The sequence below is a fragment of the Scardinius erythrophthalmus genome, assembly GCF_964197995.2.
Source record: "Scardinius erythrophthalmus genome assembly, chromosome: 1".
NCBI classification, from domain to species: Eukaryota; Metazoa; Chordata; class Actinopteri; order Cypriniformes; family Leuciscidae; genus Scardinius; species Scardinius erythrophthalmus.
In genome coordinates this window covers 47,039,360-47,060,866 of record NC_138221.1, presented here as the reverse complement: position 1 = coordinate 47,060,866, position 21,507 = coordinate 47,039,360, and the positions used below count along the sequence as shown (strand labels likewise).

The window sequence follows — 21,507 nt, the reverse complement described above, 5'->3', positions numbered from 1 at the left end:
TGCTAATTGGTGTAACAATGCTTTGATAGCAGTAGCATAATATAACAATGAGTAGGACAATATAACACATTACATATATCTGTTCTCAAACCAAGCTTGTGCTTCACTCGTCACCATAATGGTAACCCTATACCATAATGGTAACCCTTCTAAATAATCCATAGCAAAACATTAAACACTACTAAATCTCAAACTTTACAAAAAAAACATTATATAACACTTAATTTTAGCATTTACTCTCCCTTTAGATTGTCATGGCAAAGCATGCTGGGTAATAGAAATCAGAGCCCAGTTTCAGTTCAATTTAAGTTTGTCTAAATTAAAAGAAAAATGTTCATAAAACATAAAACAATGAAACAATTCAGATTACTTCAAATGTGTCAGTTTTGTGAACTCAAAGAAAAAGAAAGTTCTAAATACTCAAATGTTAAAGGGTTAGTTCACCCAAAAATGAAAATTCTGTCAGTAATTACTCACCCTCATGTTGTTCCAACCGCGTAAGACCTTCGTTCATCTTCGGAACACAAATTAAGATATTTTTGATGAAATCTGAGCCATGTCTCACTCCTCCATAGGCTGCTATGTGACCGAAACTTGCTGGCCCAGAAAAGTTATTAAAAAGATCGTTAATATAGTCCAAGTAACTCCAGTGGCTCAATCTTAAGTATATCAAGCGACGAGAATACTTTTTGTGCGCAAAAACAAACAAAAATAACGACTTTATTCCACTTTTCATTTCCTTCTCTCTGGGCCTCGTAGTGTTTTTGCGCTGCGCGTCTGTGTTGCACGTCATCACGCATCACACACATGACCGGCGTCGGCCAATAGTGAGCCTACGTGGTGACGTGTAACACAGACGCGCTGCGCAAAAACACTACGCGAACCAACTAGAGGTCCAGAGAGAAGGAAATGAATAGTGGAATAAAGTCGTTATTTTTGTTTGTTTTTGCGCACAAAAAGTATTCTCGTCGCTTGATATACTTAAGATTGAGCTACTGGAGTCACTTGGACTATATTAACGATCTCTTTAATAACTTTTCTGGGCCAGCAAGTTTCGGTCACATAGAAGCCTATGGAGGAGTGAGACATGGCTCAGATTTCATCAAAAATATCTTAATTTGTGTTCCGAAGATGAACGAAGGTCTTACGCGTTTGGAACAACATGAGGGTGAGTAATTACTGACAAAATTTTCATTTTTGGGTGAACTAACCCTTTAATTTGATTTAACTAATTTGTTTAATTTAAGTTTACCTACTTAAACCAATTAATTATTTTGAGCATTAGGAACAAATATGTACAGTAATCATCTCAAAGTCAAACTACAAAATATTGTACTCTAATGTCACAGCTCATAATACTGCATAGGCATCATTCTTCACATAAACCCATGAATGAGTTAACATAACTGTTAAGTGTTTGAGTTATATGATGTTGACAATCTTAAAAGGATTATTCACTCAAAAATGAACATTATCGTTTTCTCACCCATTGTTCATTGCAAATCAATGTGGCAGCAAAGAGTTTAAGTGAAATATGTCTATAATTTCAAACTATTGATCACACAAAGCAATTGTATAGCTTCAGAAGACCTGATATATATATATATATATATATATATATATATATATATATATATATATATATATATATATATATATATATATATATATATAAAAAAATTTAAAAAAAACTCTGGGAAAGAGACAGATTGGTACATGCATGGCACTTTTATGAAACACTTTTTTTTGGTCACTATAGCTTTCCTGCAGCTCAAAATGGTAGAGCATGGTGTTATCAATGGGTTCAAGGGTTCGATTCCCAGGACAAGTATGAAAATGCATGCATTGAATGCAATGTAACTCACTTTGGATAAAAGTCTCTGCCCAGGTTGGAGGTTGGCACTGGTTACTGTGTGCTTATAGGAAAGAGCTGCACGGACATTCTGCAAAGTATCTCCTTTTGATTTCCACAGAAGAAGGAAAACAGGTCTAAAATGGCACAAAGATTAAACAATTATGACAACATTGTAATTTTTGAGTGAACTATCCCTTTAAGCAGCAGTTGAAAAACTAATTGGTGAGTTGAAGGCTTGGCAGACAGGCCTAAAAACATTCATTAACACATTCACTTGTCATTTCATGGCTCGAATGAAGCCAAGTCTTGTTGAAGTCTCACTACGAACATACTATGTTAAAGCGTGCAAATAGAGGCATCTGTAAATGGCCTAATGTCTTTTGTCCTGTTCAGTCCTGGACTACATGAGTGTTTGAGCTAGGCACAAGTGTTTGGTGAGGCTCTTGACCTCTGATTGTTCTTCCACAGGCATTTTAAAGGGTGTGGAAGCTGTTGACTCTACTGGCAAAGTGTTGATTGGCTGTGCTCAATGTGCTCAGAGAAGAACAGCTGCTAAAATCACCCGAAATGACAGCTTTCTTCATTCGTCTCATTCCCTCTCTCTGCTCTTTACACGGATTCATTCAACAAGTAACAGAACATCATATACTCACCCCACCTTCTTCTCTGTCTCTCCATCTGTAGGGGCCGTGCGAGCGTCTAGTATCTTCCCCATCCTCAGCGTCATCCTGCTCTTCATGGGTGGCCTGTGTATAGCTGCCAGCGAGTTCTACAAGTCCCGCCACAATATCATCCTCAGCGCAGGAATCCTCTTTGTGTCTGCAGGTGAGACTATGAAATGAATGAAGGAAGAGTATTTGACCAACATTTACTGAATCCTGTACGTCACCGATGGGTCATTCTGTGTCAAATCAATTAAACTTCAGAAACTTCCCCGGCTCAATTTTTTTATTTTGTTAATATTCTTCATGTAGAGAGACAAACATAAAAAGTGATGAAAGCTAAAATATTAAATGATTAAATTGACTAAATTCTCTATTTGTAGAGGGGGGTCAAAATGACAATGAGATTTGGAGCCAAATTACAGAGAGGTAAAAATGACTTTAGAAAGATTTCTTGGGTCACTTTTATCTTTTGGCCATTTTTGAACTGTCACCATTGGCATATAATGAAACAAAGATTGCTAAAGTCAAAAGATTTTACTAATAGACCTACCAATCTCTGTGTAAAAATAAAAGAATAATGCTGCCATCTTTCTTAAGTAATTTTTACACTAATTTGGCTCCATTTTGACCCCCTCTACAAAATAGTGGATTACTCAGGCAATATACATGTGACATTTAATATTTTGGCTTTCATCACTTTTTATGTTTGTCCTTCTACAGAAAAACAATTAACAAATTAAAAGATCTGAGCTAGGGGCCTCAGGTTTATTTGACACAAAATGACCCGGATAGTCATCACACGCACTCTCGAGAAATACATTACTCATCATGATCACACATACTACAACTCTTACAATGCCTGCATTCCTCAGATACACCCTTATTTCTCCCAACACATTTTCAGTTGTGTAATGCATTACCCCAAATCAGGGCTCAACAATAAGGATTTGTTTTTCCTGCTAGCCAACTCAACAGCAAATTTCTAATTGCCCACCAGTTAATCAGTTTTGTGTATATTTACATTTTTTATGTATCTTTTTAACATTTATCATTTACCATTTACATATACTACCATTAAAAAATTTGGGATTGGTAAGACTTTTTAATGTTTTTGAAAGAAGTCTGCATTTATTTGATCAAAAATACAGTAAATTACTGAAATATTACTACAATTAAAATGACCTTTTCTATCTGAATATATTTTAAAAAAGTAAAAAAAAAAGTAAAAAAAAAACAGCATTTATCTGAAAGAGAAATCTTTTGTAACATTATAAATGTCTTGCGTCAATTTTGATAAATTTAATGCATCGTTAAATACAAGTATTAATTTCTTTAAAAAGAGATTTTTCTTTATAGATTTTTCACAAATTTATTTCTCAAATGTATAGTTTTTTCTTTACAAATAAAGTTTGCATTATAGCTGGACATTATACAGTTACACAGAAACTCCATGATAAGTTCATAAACAATTTTGTCAGAAAATAAATGGCATACATTGGGGCTGGGCGGTATGACGTTATATGTTGTGTCGACGGTATAAAATGTCTATCGTTATAGATGTTGCTATATCTTGTATATCGCGGTATGTAAATATATATGTGTAGCACAGCACTATTGACACTTTAGAGTCATGAAACGCATGAATGAGACAATAGAGCGGGACATGATTGATGTAAAAAAAAAAGGGGGTTATAAAGCGCAATACGTGGCACACTGCCAAAGTGCACGCACAGAAAGCTGCCTCTTTCAGAAGGCGATCATGAATTTGGGACGTACTTGACGTTAAAAAAAATTATTAAGCGCAATAAACTGTAAAAAAAAAAAAAAAAAAAAAAACTTGATGTGGTGCTTATTGTACTTGAATGGTCGAATACACACACAGTTATGTTAAAATGCCCATTGTTTACAATTACATTTCTAACTTCATGTTAAATAAACCAATTGTACCTGAAAAACTTAGTTTAATTTAAATTTTTATACTGAATTTGTCCTTGTTCTTATTTTTATGACAATAAATAATATAACTAAAAGACTATATGGTGATATATTATTATCGTGAAATAAAATCATCAAGTCATATTGCCCAACCCCAGCATACATAAACATTACTAGTTTGTCATTTGCAACCCCTTCTTACACATGCTACCACAAATCGCTTTCAGCCTGATCTTAGCCAGTTTATTTAACCAAGCTGACAAGCCAACAAGTTGACAAGCAGAATTTGCAACTAAATGTAAAAGAAAACTTCAACTTGGCAAGATATAATGCATGTACATGCATGTATCCCTCTGACTCAACAGGGTGACAGTTCAGTCAGCTGGCCCCCGATACGGTTCAGCAGTGCAATTCAGTAAAACAAAGATTTTCTGAGACCAAACCTTTGACCTAAATGCCCAGATCAGCACGGTATCACTTAGAAACAGTCTTGCACTGGACTTTTTTGAACAAGCTGCCTCAGTGATATACAGTAGCCAGTTAGCAAGTCGATTTCTTTTTTTCTGTCTCACTTTGGTCCTGATTCTGTAGCTAGGCTTAGAAAGGCCATTTGGGATTAAACTCTAAAAATATGGTGTCCCTGACACACTTTCCCAGTGATCCATCATGGTGGTTTCACTAGACAACTCCACCAGAGTGTGACTGAAGTCAGCAGTGAGCCACAGATCATGTTCCTGTGAGGTCACCCACTCTAGTCTCTGTTATAAGTTCAATTCTTCACTCTGATCTTCTCATTTACTTGCTCCCTCTGACAAATTAAGGCACTCAGTGTTTAGTTTATGGCTAAGGGGTTAAGGATATTGTGAAACTGCCTGTGTTAACCTTACCATTTAGAGGGCAGTCACAGTTTATTTTGTGAGGCATAGAGATGACAGGAAGATCCAGGGTCTAAAATTATTATTTATTTTTGCCAACTAATGGTGGATGAATTAAGAAAATGTATTAAATGTGAAACAATTTTTGTCTATTATATATTATATTTTGTCTTTGTATATTGAAATTACATATTTTTTCGCATGATAATAGGCTAATTTAAGTTATTTCATCCTTGCACCTTTGTGGAACACAGTGCCGATCATATAAATGATGAAAGATCAACTTCTGATGATAACTGTACCACTGAGGTATAAGCTGTTTAAAGAAGCACAGCATGTCAGGTTTTCTTTAAATGTCAGTTTGTATGTCTTTGTATGATGACTTATAATATTGCAATTCTTATATTTCAGATCTATTCAAAACCACAAACATTCATACAGACAATAACTTAAATAAGCCTCTTGTATAAGGAACATCTTTTCAATTTCTGATTTAAAATTCACAGTCACACGTTCACTTTTTGTAGGAATTAAAGTCAGAAGTGTATAGGTGTTGTACCTCAATTCATGGCAGGATGGAAAGTGGTGGGATTTCACATTTTAATCCACGTAATCAAGAACACAGCCTCCTAGCATTAGCATTAATAAACACAGTTTACTTCTATGTTGTCATGCTGGGCTGGACAAAACTTGTCAAACTTTTTTTTTAAACCCATCAAATTATAACTGTTAAATGAGAGTCAAACTTACCAGCTTTTAAAGAAGGCTCCTCTGAAGACTGATGTCACTTCCTCATGCTCAGATCATTTAAAGGGACAAGTCACTGTTTTTTGAGGTAAATAATTGGTGCAGCATCAAAACTCACAGACACAGGCAAATGAATGATCCTGTTTTAATTCAAAAACTTATATATATATATATATATATATATATATATATATATATATATATATATGACTGATCTCCTTTAAAGGGGGAACTAATACATTTAATTATAAAGTTTTGCAGGTTATGTTTTTTATTTAGAAATAATTATACTATAACTGGCAATGTGCTCATGGTAAACGCTTGTCCTTAATTTGCAAAACACTTATGCCGAGTTCAGACTGCACGATTTTCAAAAGAGTCGGGTCACTGTTCTATTCACACTGCATGACTATGCAGGGTAAGATTAAGTTGCTGGTGTGTTCACACTGCACGATGCATCGGCGACAGGAGGTTTCACACTGCATGACTTTCAGGAGGAAGAATCGCCGACAACTCCTGTCTGGCCCGCAAACTACGTTTCGCAACCAAACACACGTGAGAAGTGATAAGGAAATAACGCAAAATCCCGCGTGCGTAAGACCGCAGCTCTCGCGCGAGACTGAAATTGTTATTAAAAATGATAGCCTGCAAGAAGCTTGCGATCCAAATTGTCTGTGCACTGATTTGCAGCGAAAAGGAGAAAAAGAAAAACATTATGCGTGAGGAAATGGCTGGGAAGACAAGGGGTGCAAGGACTGTGTGTTCTGCAAAGAGAGTTTGGGGTAAATAAATAATGTTGCAATGTGTTGCTGTTGCTGCTGGTCAAGCAAATGTTTGTGCTTTGTTTCTGTTTGATATAATTGTAAATATATCTATTAAAATACTGATATTGTGGCCTATAACTCCTCCCCGAACTCCCCGCTGCTCTGTATCTGGCTCTCTCATTGGCTGTCGGTCATCGCCGATGTAGTTTTCAGTCAGAACACTTTCACACAGCAGGATTTTGAATCGCCGACAGGTCCGGATATTTAGCATGCCAAATATCTCACGGGCGTCGGCGACTCGTCGGTGATTCTCTCAGATCGCGTCTTTGCTCATTCACACTGCGTGATTGTCACTCGCGTGAACGAGCACCGATTTGCCTGTGATTTCGGGCATTTGTCGGCGATTTCTCAAAACCTGTCGGCGAGCCAAAATCGGGGCTAAAATCATGCAGTCTGAACTCGGCATTAGCCTAATAGCAAATGTTTGTGTTTAGTACACGTCTTCAAACACAAATAGCTCTCATTTTGTGGAATGATTCTTCTTCTTTTCATCATATCTCTTACCCTTGTTATTGGCGTGTAGCCTATATCACTGCACAGCACCCTTAAACCGTGTCCTAACCAGACGCGATGCGATAAGATTCCAGCGAAATCTCGATTTTGACTGCGAGATGCGTCAAAATCAATCAAAACCCACAGCCAATCAGAACAGCGTGTGGGTGGAGTCTCGCGGCAAACGCACAGCACCAGAGAGCACTCGCAAGAAAATGGATAAGTAGCTACATAATCAAATTCACAAATATTACACCATTTAAACATTATTAAAAATACTTAGGTTACTGAGTTACTAAAACAATCTTTGTCAAAGAATACACTTGTTTGTTCACAGTTTGAACGTTCTTGTTTCCATTTGTTTAATTTCCAGATCTGAGGTGAATTATCCATTGTTGCTTTTAGGCTAGGTGAAAATAGAAATAGAATAGAAAAATAGAAACCGTTTCTAAAATAGAATCGTCGCGTGTCGAAGTCGCGGCTGGTTAGGACAAAAACTCTGGTTAACATGGAAAAGATACCTTTTATCGCGCGGTGTGTGTAGTTAGGACACAGTGTTAGAGGCCTATTAACCTTAGTTTACATGTCAATGACTTTATATTCTATTGCAGGGATGGCACTTTTTTTTTTTATAAAAGTCACTTGAAGACGTGCTAGATTGTGAATAAGTATTTTAGCCATAGCTAGGGGGTTAAAATCTCTGCTTTCTTCCCCACAGGCCTCAGTAACATCATTGGCATGATCGTGTACATATCAGCCAATGCGGGGGATCCCTCAAAGAGCGACTCCAAAAAGAACAGCTACTCGTACGGCTGGAGTTTCTACTTTGGTGCTCTGTCCTTTATCATGGCTGAAATGGTGGGCGTGCTGGCCGTGCACATGTTCATCGACCGGCACCGGGAGCTGCGGGCGGGTGCGCGGGCTGCAGATTACCTGCAGGGCTCGGCTATCACGCGCATCCCCAGCTACCGGTACCGCTACCGGCGCCGCTCCCGCTCCTCGTCCCGCTCCACGGACCCCTCGCACTCCCGCGACACCTCGCCGGTGGGCTTGAAGGGTTTCGGGGCTCTGCCCTCCACCGAGATCTCCATGTACACACTCACCCGTGGGGGCGACACCCTAAAGGGTGGCCACGGCACCCCCACTGCCACCTACAATTCGGAGAGGGACCACAACTTCCTGCAGGTCCACAACTGCATCCAGAAGGACCTGAAAGACTCATCCCACACTAACACAGCCAACCGACGCACCACCCCTGTATGAGGCACAACCTCCCCCCGTACAGATAGCAGGGCGAGGGAGACGGGAGCAGGGCAGAGGGGGTGGAGGCCCGGAATATTACAGATCAAACTTCATGTACCATGCGTTTTCACGATTCGGAGGAACCGGGAGGATTTTTACGTTTCGATCAAAGATTACACATGTATGCATGATTTTGCCATTTGCCATTGACAAAATGAGGCTGGTTTGAAATGGAGAGAGGCGATAAGAGATTTGCAGAAGGGTTCTTTCATGCCGTGACACGGGAGCTGTAGCTTGTGGCATTGATTTGACATGTTTTTGTTAAGAAAACATTTCACCACCCGTCGTCGGTCTACATGGATCAGCAAGCTACTGCTCCCTCATAAGTCTTCTTCCCCTCTCCACTATATTCATCATATTTATTTATATTTTTAATTTGGTATTTGCATAAAAAAAAAAAACTGTGAACCACAGCAGTAGGGTATTCAGTAAGAAATAGCCTGGTCTGCAATCTCTTTCAAAAGGTACTATATATATATATATATATATATATATATATATATATATATATATATATATATATATATATATATATATATATATAACATACATATATGTATGTAGGCTATTAATTTTATAAATAAATTAACATAATAATCAAGACTTTTCAGAGGCAAAAAAAAAAGTTAAACCTGTTTGCTGGGTAATGATCTGTTGGAAAAGAGACTCTGTGTCCCTAAGCTGCGACTGTGGCTGGACGAATGGACGATGCACAGAGAATCTTCACTGCAAAGCTGCTGTAACACGAGACTGACAAAGACGTTCAACCTTAGACAAAATTCTATTCTTTTAAAAGAACCTTCTCATCTTTTTCTCAGTCCCTTTTTGCTTCCTTTTTTTCTCTACTATCGCATTCGGTCGTCATGGGAGCGAACGACAGAAAACCAAACGCAACGCCCTTCGCTGACACGAGCGACAAAAAAGGGGTCGGAGTTCGCTGAAAGACTCCAGAAACGACTGCCAAGACGAAAAAAAAGGAAGGAGGAGGGGGGGAGGAAAAGAAGAGGATGCTGAACTCTAAATAAATACTTGCAAGAACGCAAGCGACAAATAAAGTACGAAATATTACGAGAAACGAAGCTAAGTGACTCACGAATACAACGATTAAATGCATGCTATAAATTTACAGCAAACCTGCTCTTGAAACTTAAGTTTTAAAGGATAATGATAATTATAAAGGGAAAAGCAATGTTAAAAATGTTAAATATTAATGTTTTGTGTACTCTTTCTGTTTTGGTTTTTATTATTAATTATTATTCATCATTATAATAACATACATTTGGCGATAAGCCAAACAAACAAATTACGACAAAACTGCTTTTTTAATGCTGAGTTGTTTCTTTGTATCCACATGTATTTCTTTTACTCATTCTTTTTTTTCTCAGAAACACACGCCTTAGTCATTTCGTATTTCTTTGGATTCATTTTAAACGTGTCGTTTTATTTGAAATGAAATCTAAAGGTGCCAAAACAGAATGATCCTAAACTTGGATGCATCAAGTCCTGATGAATAAACAGACAAACCCAAGGGGGAACCAACTCGCTCTTTCTTTGTGTTTGCGAACCCTCACGCACCTGACGAAGTCTCGAGCACTATTCAGCGGGAAAGCAGGCCGTGTTGTGAGCGAGCATGAGGCTTTCCAAATGAGTCAGACGTGAGTAAGTAACAGTAGGGAAGTGAAGTAACAGGCCACGTAATTACTCATCTGTTCCAGGCTCATCTATAAGTGGGAAACGGTCTCTTAAATATGTAATGTATCTGCTGCGCTAATAATGAGTGTGAATGATTCAGTATGTTTTGCTTTGATGGAGCGAACCCGGAAAAATGGAGGGAAAAAAACACCGACGAGAAGACGTGCCATGTTCCCGAGAAACAACACAGGTTTGTAATATAGGCTAACGTGACCTACTCAAGCGTTCTCCTACAACCAGCATGCTAAAAGCATCACTTCACAAGACTTGCGTGTAACAGGTCCGGATTCATGCGTAGGACAGAATCGCCTCAGAGAGCAGCAAAGGGCTCGAGTTTTACTTTGAGAATTAGTTCATATAAGCATAAATTCATGCTCAATAAGAGGATATGTCAATCTAGACAACAAGCTTTCCTGTGAGGAATGAATATACATATTGGATTCATGCCTTCTTAATATATGCCGAAATCTGACTCGCATCATAAGCGACAGCCATTTTGTGAATCTTCCCTCGACTGAGGAGGCAGAGAGAGTGTGAAATTACAACCACACACAAGCAGTGTTTTATGCCTTTTTTCACTTCTTCTCTGAATTAAAATGCTTCCCTCATTCTCCCACTCCGTGTATTCCCTCATCCATCTTGTTGGGCCAACATGCTTGTCCTTAATTTGCCTCCCCTGCACAATCCCTCATTTTTCCCTCCCTCTGTGAATCATCTTGCATACTACACCCCCTCCCCCATCTATCGTTCTTGCTCCTTTCTTTTCCTCTCGCTCTCTTTTCCATCTATCCTCCTCTCCATTACACATTCATCACTCGCTCTGTCCTTTTTCTCCTTCATCACATTCCGACGTCTCTCGCATCAACTTTCCCATTCTTCTCATCCGGCAAATCAAATTCTATCCCCCACCTTCCTCTCTCCTCATTACGATATTGTGGTAAAAGGAAAAAAAAAATCAACAGATTTAAACAGACAAATCAATCATCAGGTAATAGCCTCTTCGTTCGGGAGATCAAGATTACCGGCTGATGAATGAACACGCTCACTCTTTAGTTTCCTCTAAATGAGCTGCTGTCTCTCTGACTGTGGCATGGCAGTACAAACTGAAGCAGCATGTTAGATTTTTCTGTGCTTTACTAATTTGTGTTTATCTTGCAAACTATGTTTTATCTTGCAAATTTATCTGTTACAGTTTTTCTGAATTGCTAAAACACATTTCTTGAAACCATCACTCACTTTCTCAAAACCTTAAACACAAAGGCAAATTTTCAAACCACATTCAGAGAACCTCTGAATCTTCTAGGAAAATCAAACAATTGCCTCAAAACCATTTTATCTGTGCTTTAAAAAAAAAAAAATGGAGAACACAGAATCCAAAGCACGCCATTACAGGAAAAAAAGTATATTGTAACAAAGTAAACTAATTTTCCAATTACATAAAAAAGTATAGTAATGACAACGTACAGTAGTAAGGTGAATAAATGGTAAACTGTATGCACTGCAAGTGTAGTAGTGGATATTGTATAGTAGGCCCATCGAATGTCTGTATATTCAGCTCTTGCATACTGTAAAAATACAGTGACCCAACTGCAAAAGCCAAAAAGGTTACAGTAAAAAACTCTAAATGAAAAGCATGTTATAGTCACTCAGAAGATTTGTGCAACTGCAGAATCAAGGTCATTGAGAGACTGATTCTGCTTCAGCATCATGTCTTCATGTTTGGTCCGGCCAGAGGACTTTGTCCACATCACAGACAATGTCATCTCTGCAGGCAAAGGGAAAAACCCTAAAGCAGATCCAGCCTTGACAACATTCTCCACACCTGCTCTTTCTCGTCCTCATCCTCTTACTCCTTGTTCACCACCTCTTACACACATACTCTTCCTCATCTCTCTCATATATTGTTACCATGGTATCAACATTCAGAGCAACATTTTGAGTCAGTTTTGGGACTCTGAACTGACTTGTATTATGTACTGTTGGTTTGATCACATCATTAGAAATAAGTGTGAACAATTTTGAGTCGTTGTGTGCAAACGATGACAACAGTGTTGTAGTCATGTTTAACTTTTGCCTGCCTGTGTTTAGCATTTTTAAAACATAAGTGCATCACAGTGCGAAATGTGTTTTAGTGAGTGAGAATGTGTTTAGAGTTTTGAAAAAAGAGTGTATGAGATTTGCAAACAGTGTTTTAACTATACCTGAACTTGTTTAATGTTTTACAGAAAGAGTGATTTATTCGACAGATTGGTTTAGGCTATTGAAAATTTGGTTCAGAGAATGGGGTTTAGTGTTTTAGCAATTCAGAAAAACTTTAATACAATGGTTCTCAAACAGGGGCCGGGGGCCACTAGGGGCCATCAGTAAACTTCCAAGGGAGCAGCGGGATGACTTAAAATTAAGTAAAAACAGGTAATAAAATAAGTCAAAACAACAAAAAAATCAAGAAATTTTTAATTATAGATATTTTTAATATCTGTAGATAACATAGATATTTAATATATATAGTGAATTTGCATTTTTCTAATTATGCCAAGCTCAAAAAAAAAAATATTGGGTGGAAATTGTGAGTACATTATTTTCAATCCTCATTCTTAATCCCAAAAAATGGAAAAGTAATGGGGTCATCCAATATTGTACAATAAAAACAATATTGGATGCGATTATAACTTTCAATTGTGAGTTTATACTTCACTATTTTGACTATAACTCACAATTGTGTTTTATCTTATTTTTCTGACTTTATAACTCGCAATTGAGTTTATATCTTATACTGACTTTAAACCTCACAAATGTGAGTTTAGATCTTACTATTCTTATTTAAAATCTCACAATTGTGAGTATATATTTCAGAATTCTGACTTTATAACTCGCAAATTGTGAGTTTGTATCTCACTATTCTGACTTTAAACCTTGTAATTGTATTTATATCTTACTATTCTGACTTTTGAAAAGGTTGAAAACCACTGTGTTAATATCTATTACAGTTCATGCGAGTGGTGTTTTAGTCACACTAAACAAACAAAGTTCATGTAAATCCTAAAGTGTGTCAATTTTGTCTCAGATTTTTCTCTTTAAATTCATTAATACAAATACGAATAGAAACACGATTCAATTGTAATTAGAATGCAGCAAAATTATCTCTGTCATTTTTGTTTGCATTGGCCTTGTCTGTTTTTTTTTTTAAATACTATTTATTTTTTAAGGTGTAAAACTTTTTTGTAAAAAGGAAAAAAAATACTGCAACTTTTCTTTAGGATTTTTATTCCCTTTGGGATTGCACATATGCAATTCAAATAAGTAAACAAATATTGAAACTATTCTGATTTACTCAAAGTACAATGCACAGCAGGCGCTGATTTGCACTGAATTTTGTGTGCAGGGTTTGCAGTGATGTGTGTGTGTGTGTGTGTGTGTGTGTGTGTGTGTGTGTGTGTGTGTGTGTGTGTGTGTGTGTGTGTGTGTGTGTGTGTGTGTGTGTGTGTGTGTGTGTGTGTGTTTGGACATTGGTGTCATGGCTGAAGGCATAAAGCGAGACCTACATTTCCCTGTCCAATGATTCCCTTCTGTGGCCGGGAGGCACAAACTGCCAGCTCTGAATTAGAGTATTAAGGAGAGATATTCCACATCTAAAGTGTGTGTCTAACTTCCATTCTTTAAAATTTCTTCTTTTACATTCCACAGAAGGAAGTAAATCATGGCCTCAACGACACGAGGTTGAGTAAATCATGCCAGAATTTCCATTTTTGGAAATGGAATTCCCTTTAAAAACATTAAATGAAATATGTATATGATTTGTCTCTGTCCACGTATAGAAAAATAATGATGCATGCAAAATCATGTCAGAGTTTGTGAAATTGTTTGTGATAATCGTTCTACTTGTTCAAGATACAATGCATTATTCACTGCTGCAATTTCTATGTTTATTTTCTCTGCAAAATGTTAATATTAAGCAGCAATGTCATGCAGCCCAGTTGGCCATATGCAGACCTCCAGCAAGAAACAATCCAGCGACCTGGTAACCTCTAGCAACAAAATCATTATCAGTCTAAATGATTTGTATATTCTCTTTGCATGGGATATCTCTTTTGGATCCGTCTCTCTCTTTCTCTTACCCGAGTGTCAATATCTGCATCATGCTGTGAGACATGATGTTAGGTATTAGCCTCTTGCTGTGTACCTGTCAGTGTCTGTCTGCCCATCTCCAGCCTTCTCTATCCTCCTACCTCTCCTTTTGACACCTTTTCACTCTCTTCATTCTTATTTCCCGTCACTGTCGCTGTATGTCTATCCACGCATATCTGTTTTTCTCCCTCCCTCTCCTTCTCCCTCTCTCTCTCCTGTTGTGGTGATCAAACGTGCCTTGTGTGTCTCTCTGCAGTGCTGTGTGATCAGAGTGGAGAGTGAGCACAAGAGAGAGAGAGACTGTGTGTGTGGTTGGTTTCTCCGAGACCCGAGGAACATGCTGTCCCCTTCTGGCTGGGAATACTAAAGGCACAATCCCACAGCTGCTGCCTTTGTGTCTCTAGCCCCTGACCACACTTATATAAGCCCAGACTACAAAGCCAACTGTCCAGCAAGCCTAAAATTCAGCATGTCTCTTCCATCCATTCAGACAGTCGGGATTGAGATGCGCCACAGAGCTGTGCTGTATCTGTTGGGGGGTCTTGAGCTTGTGATGCTCATAAAGCAGCTGGCATCTGATTCTGAGCTCAGCTGAGTTCACCCAGGTCAGGCAAAGTTTAGGAGACTCGAAGATTATTGAAATGATAACTTGGAAAAACACGGAAAAAGAGTGGTATGCTGCCTTGATTTAAAATGTAAACTTTCTTTAAAGGTAGTGTGTTAACACACACACACACATGTATATACATAGGCTACATATATACATATATATATACTGTATATTGCCAAAAGTATTCCAATCACTCCCATGGCCACAGTTGTATAAAATCAAGCACCTAGGCATGAAGACTGCTTCTACAAACATTTGTGAAAGAATGGGTCGCTCTCAGGAGCTCAGTGAATTCAAGCATGGTACCGTGATAGGTTGCCACCTGTGCAATAAGCCCATTCGTGAAATTTCCTCAGTACTAAATATTCCACGGTCAACTGTTAGTGGTATTATAACGAAGTGGAATCAATTTGGAACAACAGCAACTCAGCCACGAAGTGGTAGGCCGCGTAAAATTACAGAGCGGGCTGCATGCTGAGGCGCACAGTGCGCAGAAGTCGCTAACTTTCTGCAGAGTCAATAGCTACAGACCTCCAAACTTCATGTGGCCTCCAGATTAGTTCCAGAAAAGTGCGTAGAGAGCTTCATGGAATGGGTTTCCATTAGGGCTGAACGATTAATTGCAATAAAACCGCACACGATTTGGCAAAGGCTGCGATTATTTTATGCGCAGCTTGTCAGTGGAGTGCGGCTGATTGGATAGTAAATACTGCCCCGTTTGAACGCCAGAGGGTGCTCTCATGCAAACACGATAAATATGCCCCGCCGCAGAAGTACAATAATGCGTATCATTCCAGGAAATCCCCATCGCTGTAGCAGAATAAACAGAAGATTGAAACGCTTTGATTAAAGGTGCATAAAGCAACTTTTCATGTTAAAAATACCCGTTTTCTAACCCATACATGCTTAAACAATTGCCTGATGGGCTGAATGAGCCCTTCTCTGATCACTGAGATTGTCTCTATAATCCTGTAAAGTAAAATAAATAAGAGGGATTCGGGCCGGAATTTTAGACTGGGCGTGACGTCATGCGCGTTCACGGCACGCTCACCATGGCTATGTCTGGCAGGTTTGTGTATTCGCCGCCATTCTCCGTAGAAGATGGATTCTAAGAGACCGGCTTGTAGTTCATTTCAAACACCAACGCAAACTCCACGCAAGATAAAAAAAAGAAAACTTTTGTCCGTGAGCGTGCACACTTCTGGTTGTAGTTTCGCTTGCCGCCAGAGGGGGCATAGTTCTGCAAAAACTCAGAGACTTGCGCAATGCACCTTTAAACATGACTTAGCCTATATATACACGACTGCCTTATTCTGTGTAAGAAGGCACATCATCTCACAGAAGGAGGAGCTCAACTGTTGTTATGAAGTGAGTTTGGAGTAAATGCATGTTATGTTTTCTGTTGTTGGACAAGAGGTTCATAAATGCTTCTCATGTTTTGGAAAGATGTTTGACGCGTGTTGTTTTTTCAAATGCATGTTAAAAGTGACTCAAACTCACAGTGCTTTCAGATGGAGCAGCGTTTACAGAGCCGTACATCAATGACAAGCTGCGCATACAAAATAATCGCAGCCTTTGCGATTTTAAAATCGCAGGAAGTCATCTCGATTTAAGTGCGATTACATGTAAAGTGCGATTAATCGTTCAGCCCAGTTTCCATGGCCGAGCAGCTGCATCCAAGCCTTACATCACCAAGTGCAATGCAAAGCATTGGATGCAGTGGTGTAAACTAAGCACGCCGTCACTGGGCTCTAGAGCAGTGGAGATGTGTTCTCTGGAGTGACGAATCATGCTTCTCTGTCTGGCAATCCAATGGACGAGTCTGGGTTTGGCGGTTTCCAGGAGAACGGTACTTGCCTGACTGCATTGTGCCAAGTGTAAAGTTTGATGTAGGGGGGATTATGGTGTGGGGTTGTTTTTCAGGGGTTGGGCTTGGCCCCTTAGGTCCAGTGAAAGGAACTCTTAATGCTTCAGCATACCAAGACATTTTGGACAATTTCATGCTCCCAACTTTGTGGGAACAGTTTGGGGATGGCCCCAATATTTCACAATATTTATTTTTTTAATGTAGTTTTGATCCTACAAATGCAGCCCTGGAGAGCATAAGATACTTCTTTTAAAAACATAAAAAAATCTTAACAACCCCAAACTTTTGAATGGGGGGTGTGTGTGTGTGTGTGTGTGTGTGTGTGTGTGTGTGTGTGTGTGTGTGTGTGTGTGTGTGTGTGTGAGTGTGTGTGTGTGTGATATATTAATAACTATTATGTTAAAAAAATTATGATAGGCCTATTATGTCTTAAATAGTAAAGAAATAGTTTTTCCGCCTTTTTCATAAAAACAAAAGCATCTTCTAATTTTTTGTTTTATCGTGGTTATCGGCATTCCATAGCTAGAATAATGCTGCCTTCACGTGTTATCGGAAATGTCCTTCACACTTTTGAACAAGCTTGTTGCATTCAATGCTGCATCACGCCATGTCGTAATTAGTCTCAAAATGACAACGGGTGAAGTTCAATTTTGAGCTGTTTGGTGTGTTCGACTTGAAGCAGAGCTGCGAAGACCAGTCGGTGTATGACATCAAAGTACCGCGAGAGCTATTAGAGAGCGGGCTCCGCTTTCGAATCGCTCAATGTCTTTGATGTCATTACTTTGATGTCATATACCGATCGGTCTGCGAAGCGCCACTTCATGACTTCAAATTGTACACACCTGTTCACGTCTTCGTACTGGGAATATATCACCCATTTCTTAGCGCGACGATGATCAACCCTGTCCTTTGTCTCTCTTCACATGTACATACAAGGTGGGATGTCGTGCAGTTGTAGTGCGCCACTCGCCCTCTAGCGGTTAGCTGAGAAAGCGCGTGCTGGGCCTGTCTTCTGCTCAGGAGTCTGGTGATGCTGTTTGTTGCTGGCTTTAAGAATGCTGTGTCCATAGGAACCAGCTCAGAATACTGATTCCACAGTGCAGCACTTGTGCATCGGGGCTGCAGTTAGGCAGACTCTAGACAAGGACTGTCCACTGTCTTTACCTCCTTCTTTTCCCAAGATAAAACAAATGTGTATTATATTTGGAATTCAATTTATGGCAACATATGACCACACACACACACACACACACACACACACACACACACACACACACAAAAAGATGGTTAAAGATATGCTCTACTCATACTGTGACCAGACACTGACAGCAAATAGGAGCTTAAATACAACCAGATAATAAACTACAAACAATAATAACCTAAAAAACAAAACAACGTCAAGACAGAATATGACCCTCCTTTACTAGCTATGCTTTTATTACCATCGAATTATATTCTGAGACGACATAAAAAAGATTTCTCAATTCTTCCAGAGCATGTTTTCTTTATATTGCATAGATGCTCTTGTCCTTTAGACAACATCTGATCTGTGTGCGTTATGACACTAGTGGTGCTATGTTGGAAGTGTATTTGGGCATTGTATCCTCCTGAAATGCAAGGCAAAATAACCAAGGACAAATATTTATAAACATTTATACATTCACAATTTCAATCTGCAAAAACATACCAATATATAACATATATTTTCTGCATGAATCATATAAACAATGATATTATTGAATATGTTAAACAACACTTTTAGAGACCATAAACTATAATGAAGGGTATAGTTATGACATGAGAGGGGAAGAGGAGGAGGGGTGGAGAGCAGAAGATAGGACAGTGAGGGGGAATAGCTGTTTGCCCTGCTAGAGCTCCTTACGTAAGAGCACTGTGCAGAGAGGAGACCAACACACACTCGCCCCTCGGCCACAATGACATACTGCTCCGGCCCTTTCATCCCTGCTCTTCTCTCTTTTACAACACACTGCATTATTATACCTCACAAGGAGGTCTGTATAATAACAGAAACATCTGGTCCTTCCTCAATTATTAGTTGACAGCTATTAAACTAAGTAACGACATTAATTTAAATTATGTATACATTTCTTTCTATATAGTTTATAATAAAACAAAATGGATATAATTTACATTCTTTGAATTGACTAACTGATAATAAATGAATAACAAAACAAATAATTGAACATCTTTCTTTTAATAACTGAAATATATAAGTAATTGCATTAAAGATTGTTGTAAATATGTGGAAATGTATAGTGTTTTAGCTAAGCTGTCAGTAGAGTAAACAGCTAGAAAGAAAGCTAGCTTAAATTAATATTAATAGTCATTATAATGTAGTTAACATGACAAATGTTATGTGATTTTTTGCAGGAACTGTAATCAGGTGCTAAAATTATAAACTCATTAAAAGTTCTTTAAGGCAATGGGATCGCTTGAGGTCCTAATGGAAACCCTGATTTTGAGGGAGGATCTGATTTAATGTGACACCTGCATAAAAAACGTCTATCTTCAAAATCTGTAGAACTGCAGTTCAAGGCTGTGTACCACGGCTGCCACATCATCAAGCTCTGACGAAAGCCATCTCAATAGGCCTTATTCAGAGCAGCGCCATGACAGGTATGAAAGTGAGGCTGTGAGGGATAGACTTGCCGTGTTTCCAATGGCATCCGCTGTAAAAAGCTGTATAAAGCTCCTAGATTACTTACAATTTTCCACAGCTTATATTGTCGGGAGTTTTTTGTCAATTGAAATTTCTTGGAAATATATTTTTCCAGTATTTCATGAGCAGAACAATCCAAAAACACATTAAATAACAGTACAGCCCATTAAAGAGATGCAGCCTCTCTTTCATTCCCATTAAAAATCAAAGATGGCGCTGCTTTGAATAAGGTCAATTTGAAGGATCTTTGGAAGGCTTTGTATCTTTTGCGTCACCCACAATCCTTTGCACACATTCCAATTCACAAACTAGATTTGGCGGGAAACGAGTCGGCACTGAACTCCTGCATTAAAGGAGAACTCCGGTCAATTTTAACATTGAGCTCATTTTTTTGTAAATTTGGAGTGCTGTCAATACAGAGAACAACGACAAAAATCGGTGTTGCCTACACCGTGTTATCCTTTTTAAAATTTGCACCCTGTTGACTTCAATGGGGCAAGTTTTAAACCTGCTTTTAGCCTCTTAACATCCTTGATGTGTCATTACAAGTGCGTGATCATAGGTAACTAAACCTATGCGTGTGAACTCGACAATCGATTACTATGGACTTCGACCGAAAACAGGAAGAAAATACAGGTATTTGCGCTGGCTGAAATAACATAATTTTTATTCATATCTTTCACATCTACTGCAGTCAGATTCACCCGTGTTCACTCTGAAGGAATCACTCACATTAGCTGTGCACTTGTAATGAACAACGATTTTTGTCGTTGTTCTCTGTATTGACAGCACTTCAAATTTACAAAAAAATGAGCTCAATGTTAAAATTGACCGGGGTTCTCCTTTAAAAGAAAGTAAGATAATATAAACATTTTTATTACCAAGTATTCTTCCCAAATGGATTTTTAATAGTATTTTTGTGCCGTGACCGCGTGGGTGGAAACCTTCATGTAGCCAGCAGACTTACTAGACCTATCTCGTTCTAGTGTTCATTGCTGAGGACACAACCTAGCTTGAATACCATTCAGTCTTCCATTTGAAAAGCACCCTTTGAGCCAATCACCGCTGCAAATGCCATGTGATCAGGCTAGCATGCTAATTAGCCAAACCTTGACCCCTTGGTTTTTCCCAGTGAAATCCAGGTCGATTCTAGGATTCATGCGTCTAATAATCAAAACCGTCTTTCATCTCCCCTATCTCTCTCTGATGCTTGCTTGAAGTGGCCAGTTAAAGTATTAGTAAGCCTTTCTCTTTGAAAAAGCACAAAAAAGACAAGCTGCGACAGAAAAGTGATGACAACACTCCAAGGTCTAAGCTCATCACAAAACGACGGAGCCATCCTTTATAAATCCTTATGAATATTGCCGTAAGGGTTGTGGGTGAGGGGTGAAGCAATTCTTGCCAAGAGTGCAGAAAATCTACCATGTGAGGAAAGAGAAAGGCCTAAATAGTGTGTGAAGAGCTTCCAGGGTTCTTATTACGCTGTAAAATGATGGGGGAAGCAGTTTTGCAACGAGTCAGTGAGGACAAAGAGTCTTAATTAGGTGAGCTCCCTTTGGACTCTGTCATCAACAAAAGCCTCAATCCTAACTTGACACCCCCCGATGCACAGAGGGATGCTTGGTTCTCAAGGACAAAACCTACAGGCCTTGCGTAATTAAACTATTGTTGCTACAGCAAAATTTACACACATAGAAAACAGGCAGAGGTGCAATGAAAGTCCTCAGCAGCTCTCGTCCAACTGTGATGTAATGGTGGGATTGGGTGGGAGGCCAGAGGGAGTGGAGAAAGCCAGCTGTTTCTTTGCTGTGGACATCTGGGCATGAGTGCTGTGGGGA

At 38.8% G+C, this 21,507-nt stretch overlaps 1 protein-coding gene across 1 annotated transcript in view; it reads left to right on the top strand.

Moving 5' to 3' along the window:
• Positions 1 to 8,656, top strand: part of cacng2a (calcium channel, voltage-dependent, gamma subunit 2a) — a gene marked incomplete at both ends in the record, with an annotated part of 87,713 nt that extends 79,057 nt beyond the window's left edge. The window contains 2 exons of the mRNA XM_081366608.1: positions 2,540 to 2,680; positions 8,112 to 8,656. Coding sequence (XP_081222734.1) covers positions 2,540 to 2,680; positions 8,112 to 8,656 — 686 coding nt within the window. The remainder of the gene's footprint in view (positions 1 to 2,539; positions 2,681 to 8,111) is intronic.
• Between the last annotated feature and the right edge of the window lie 12,851 nt (positions 8,657 to 21,507).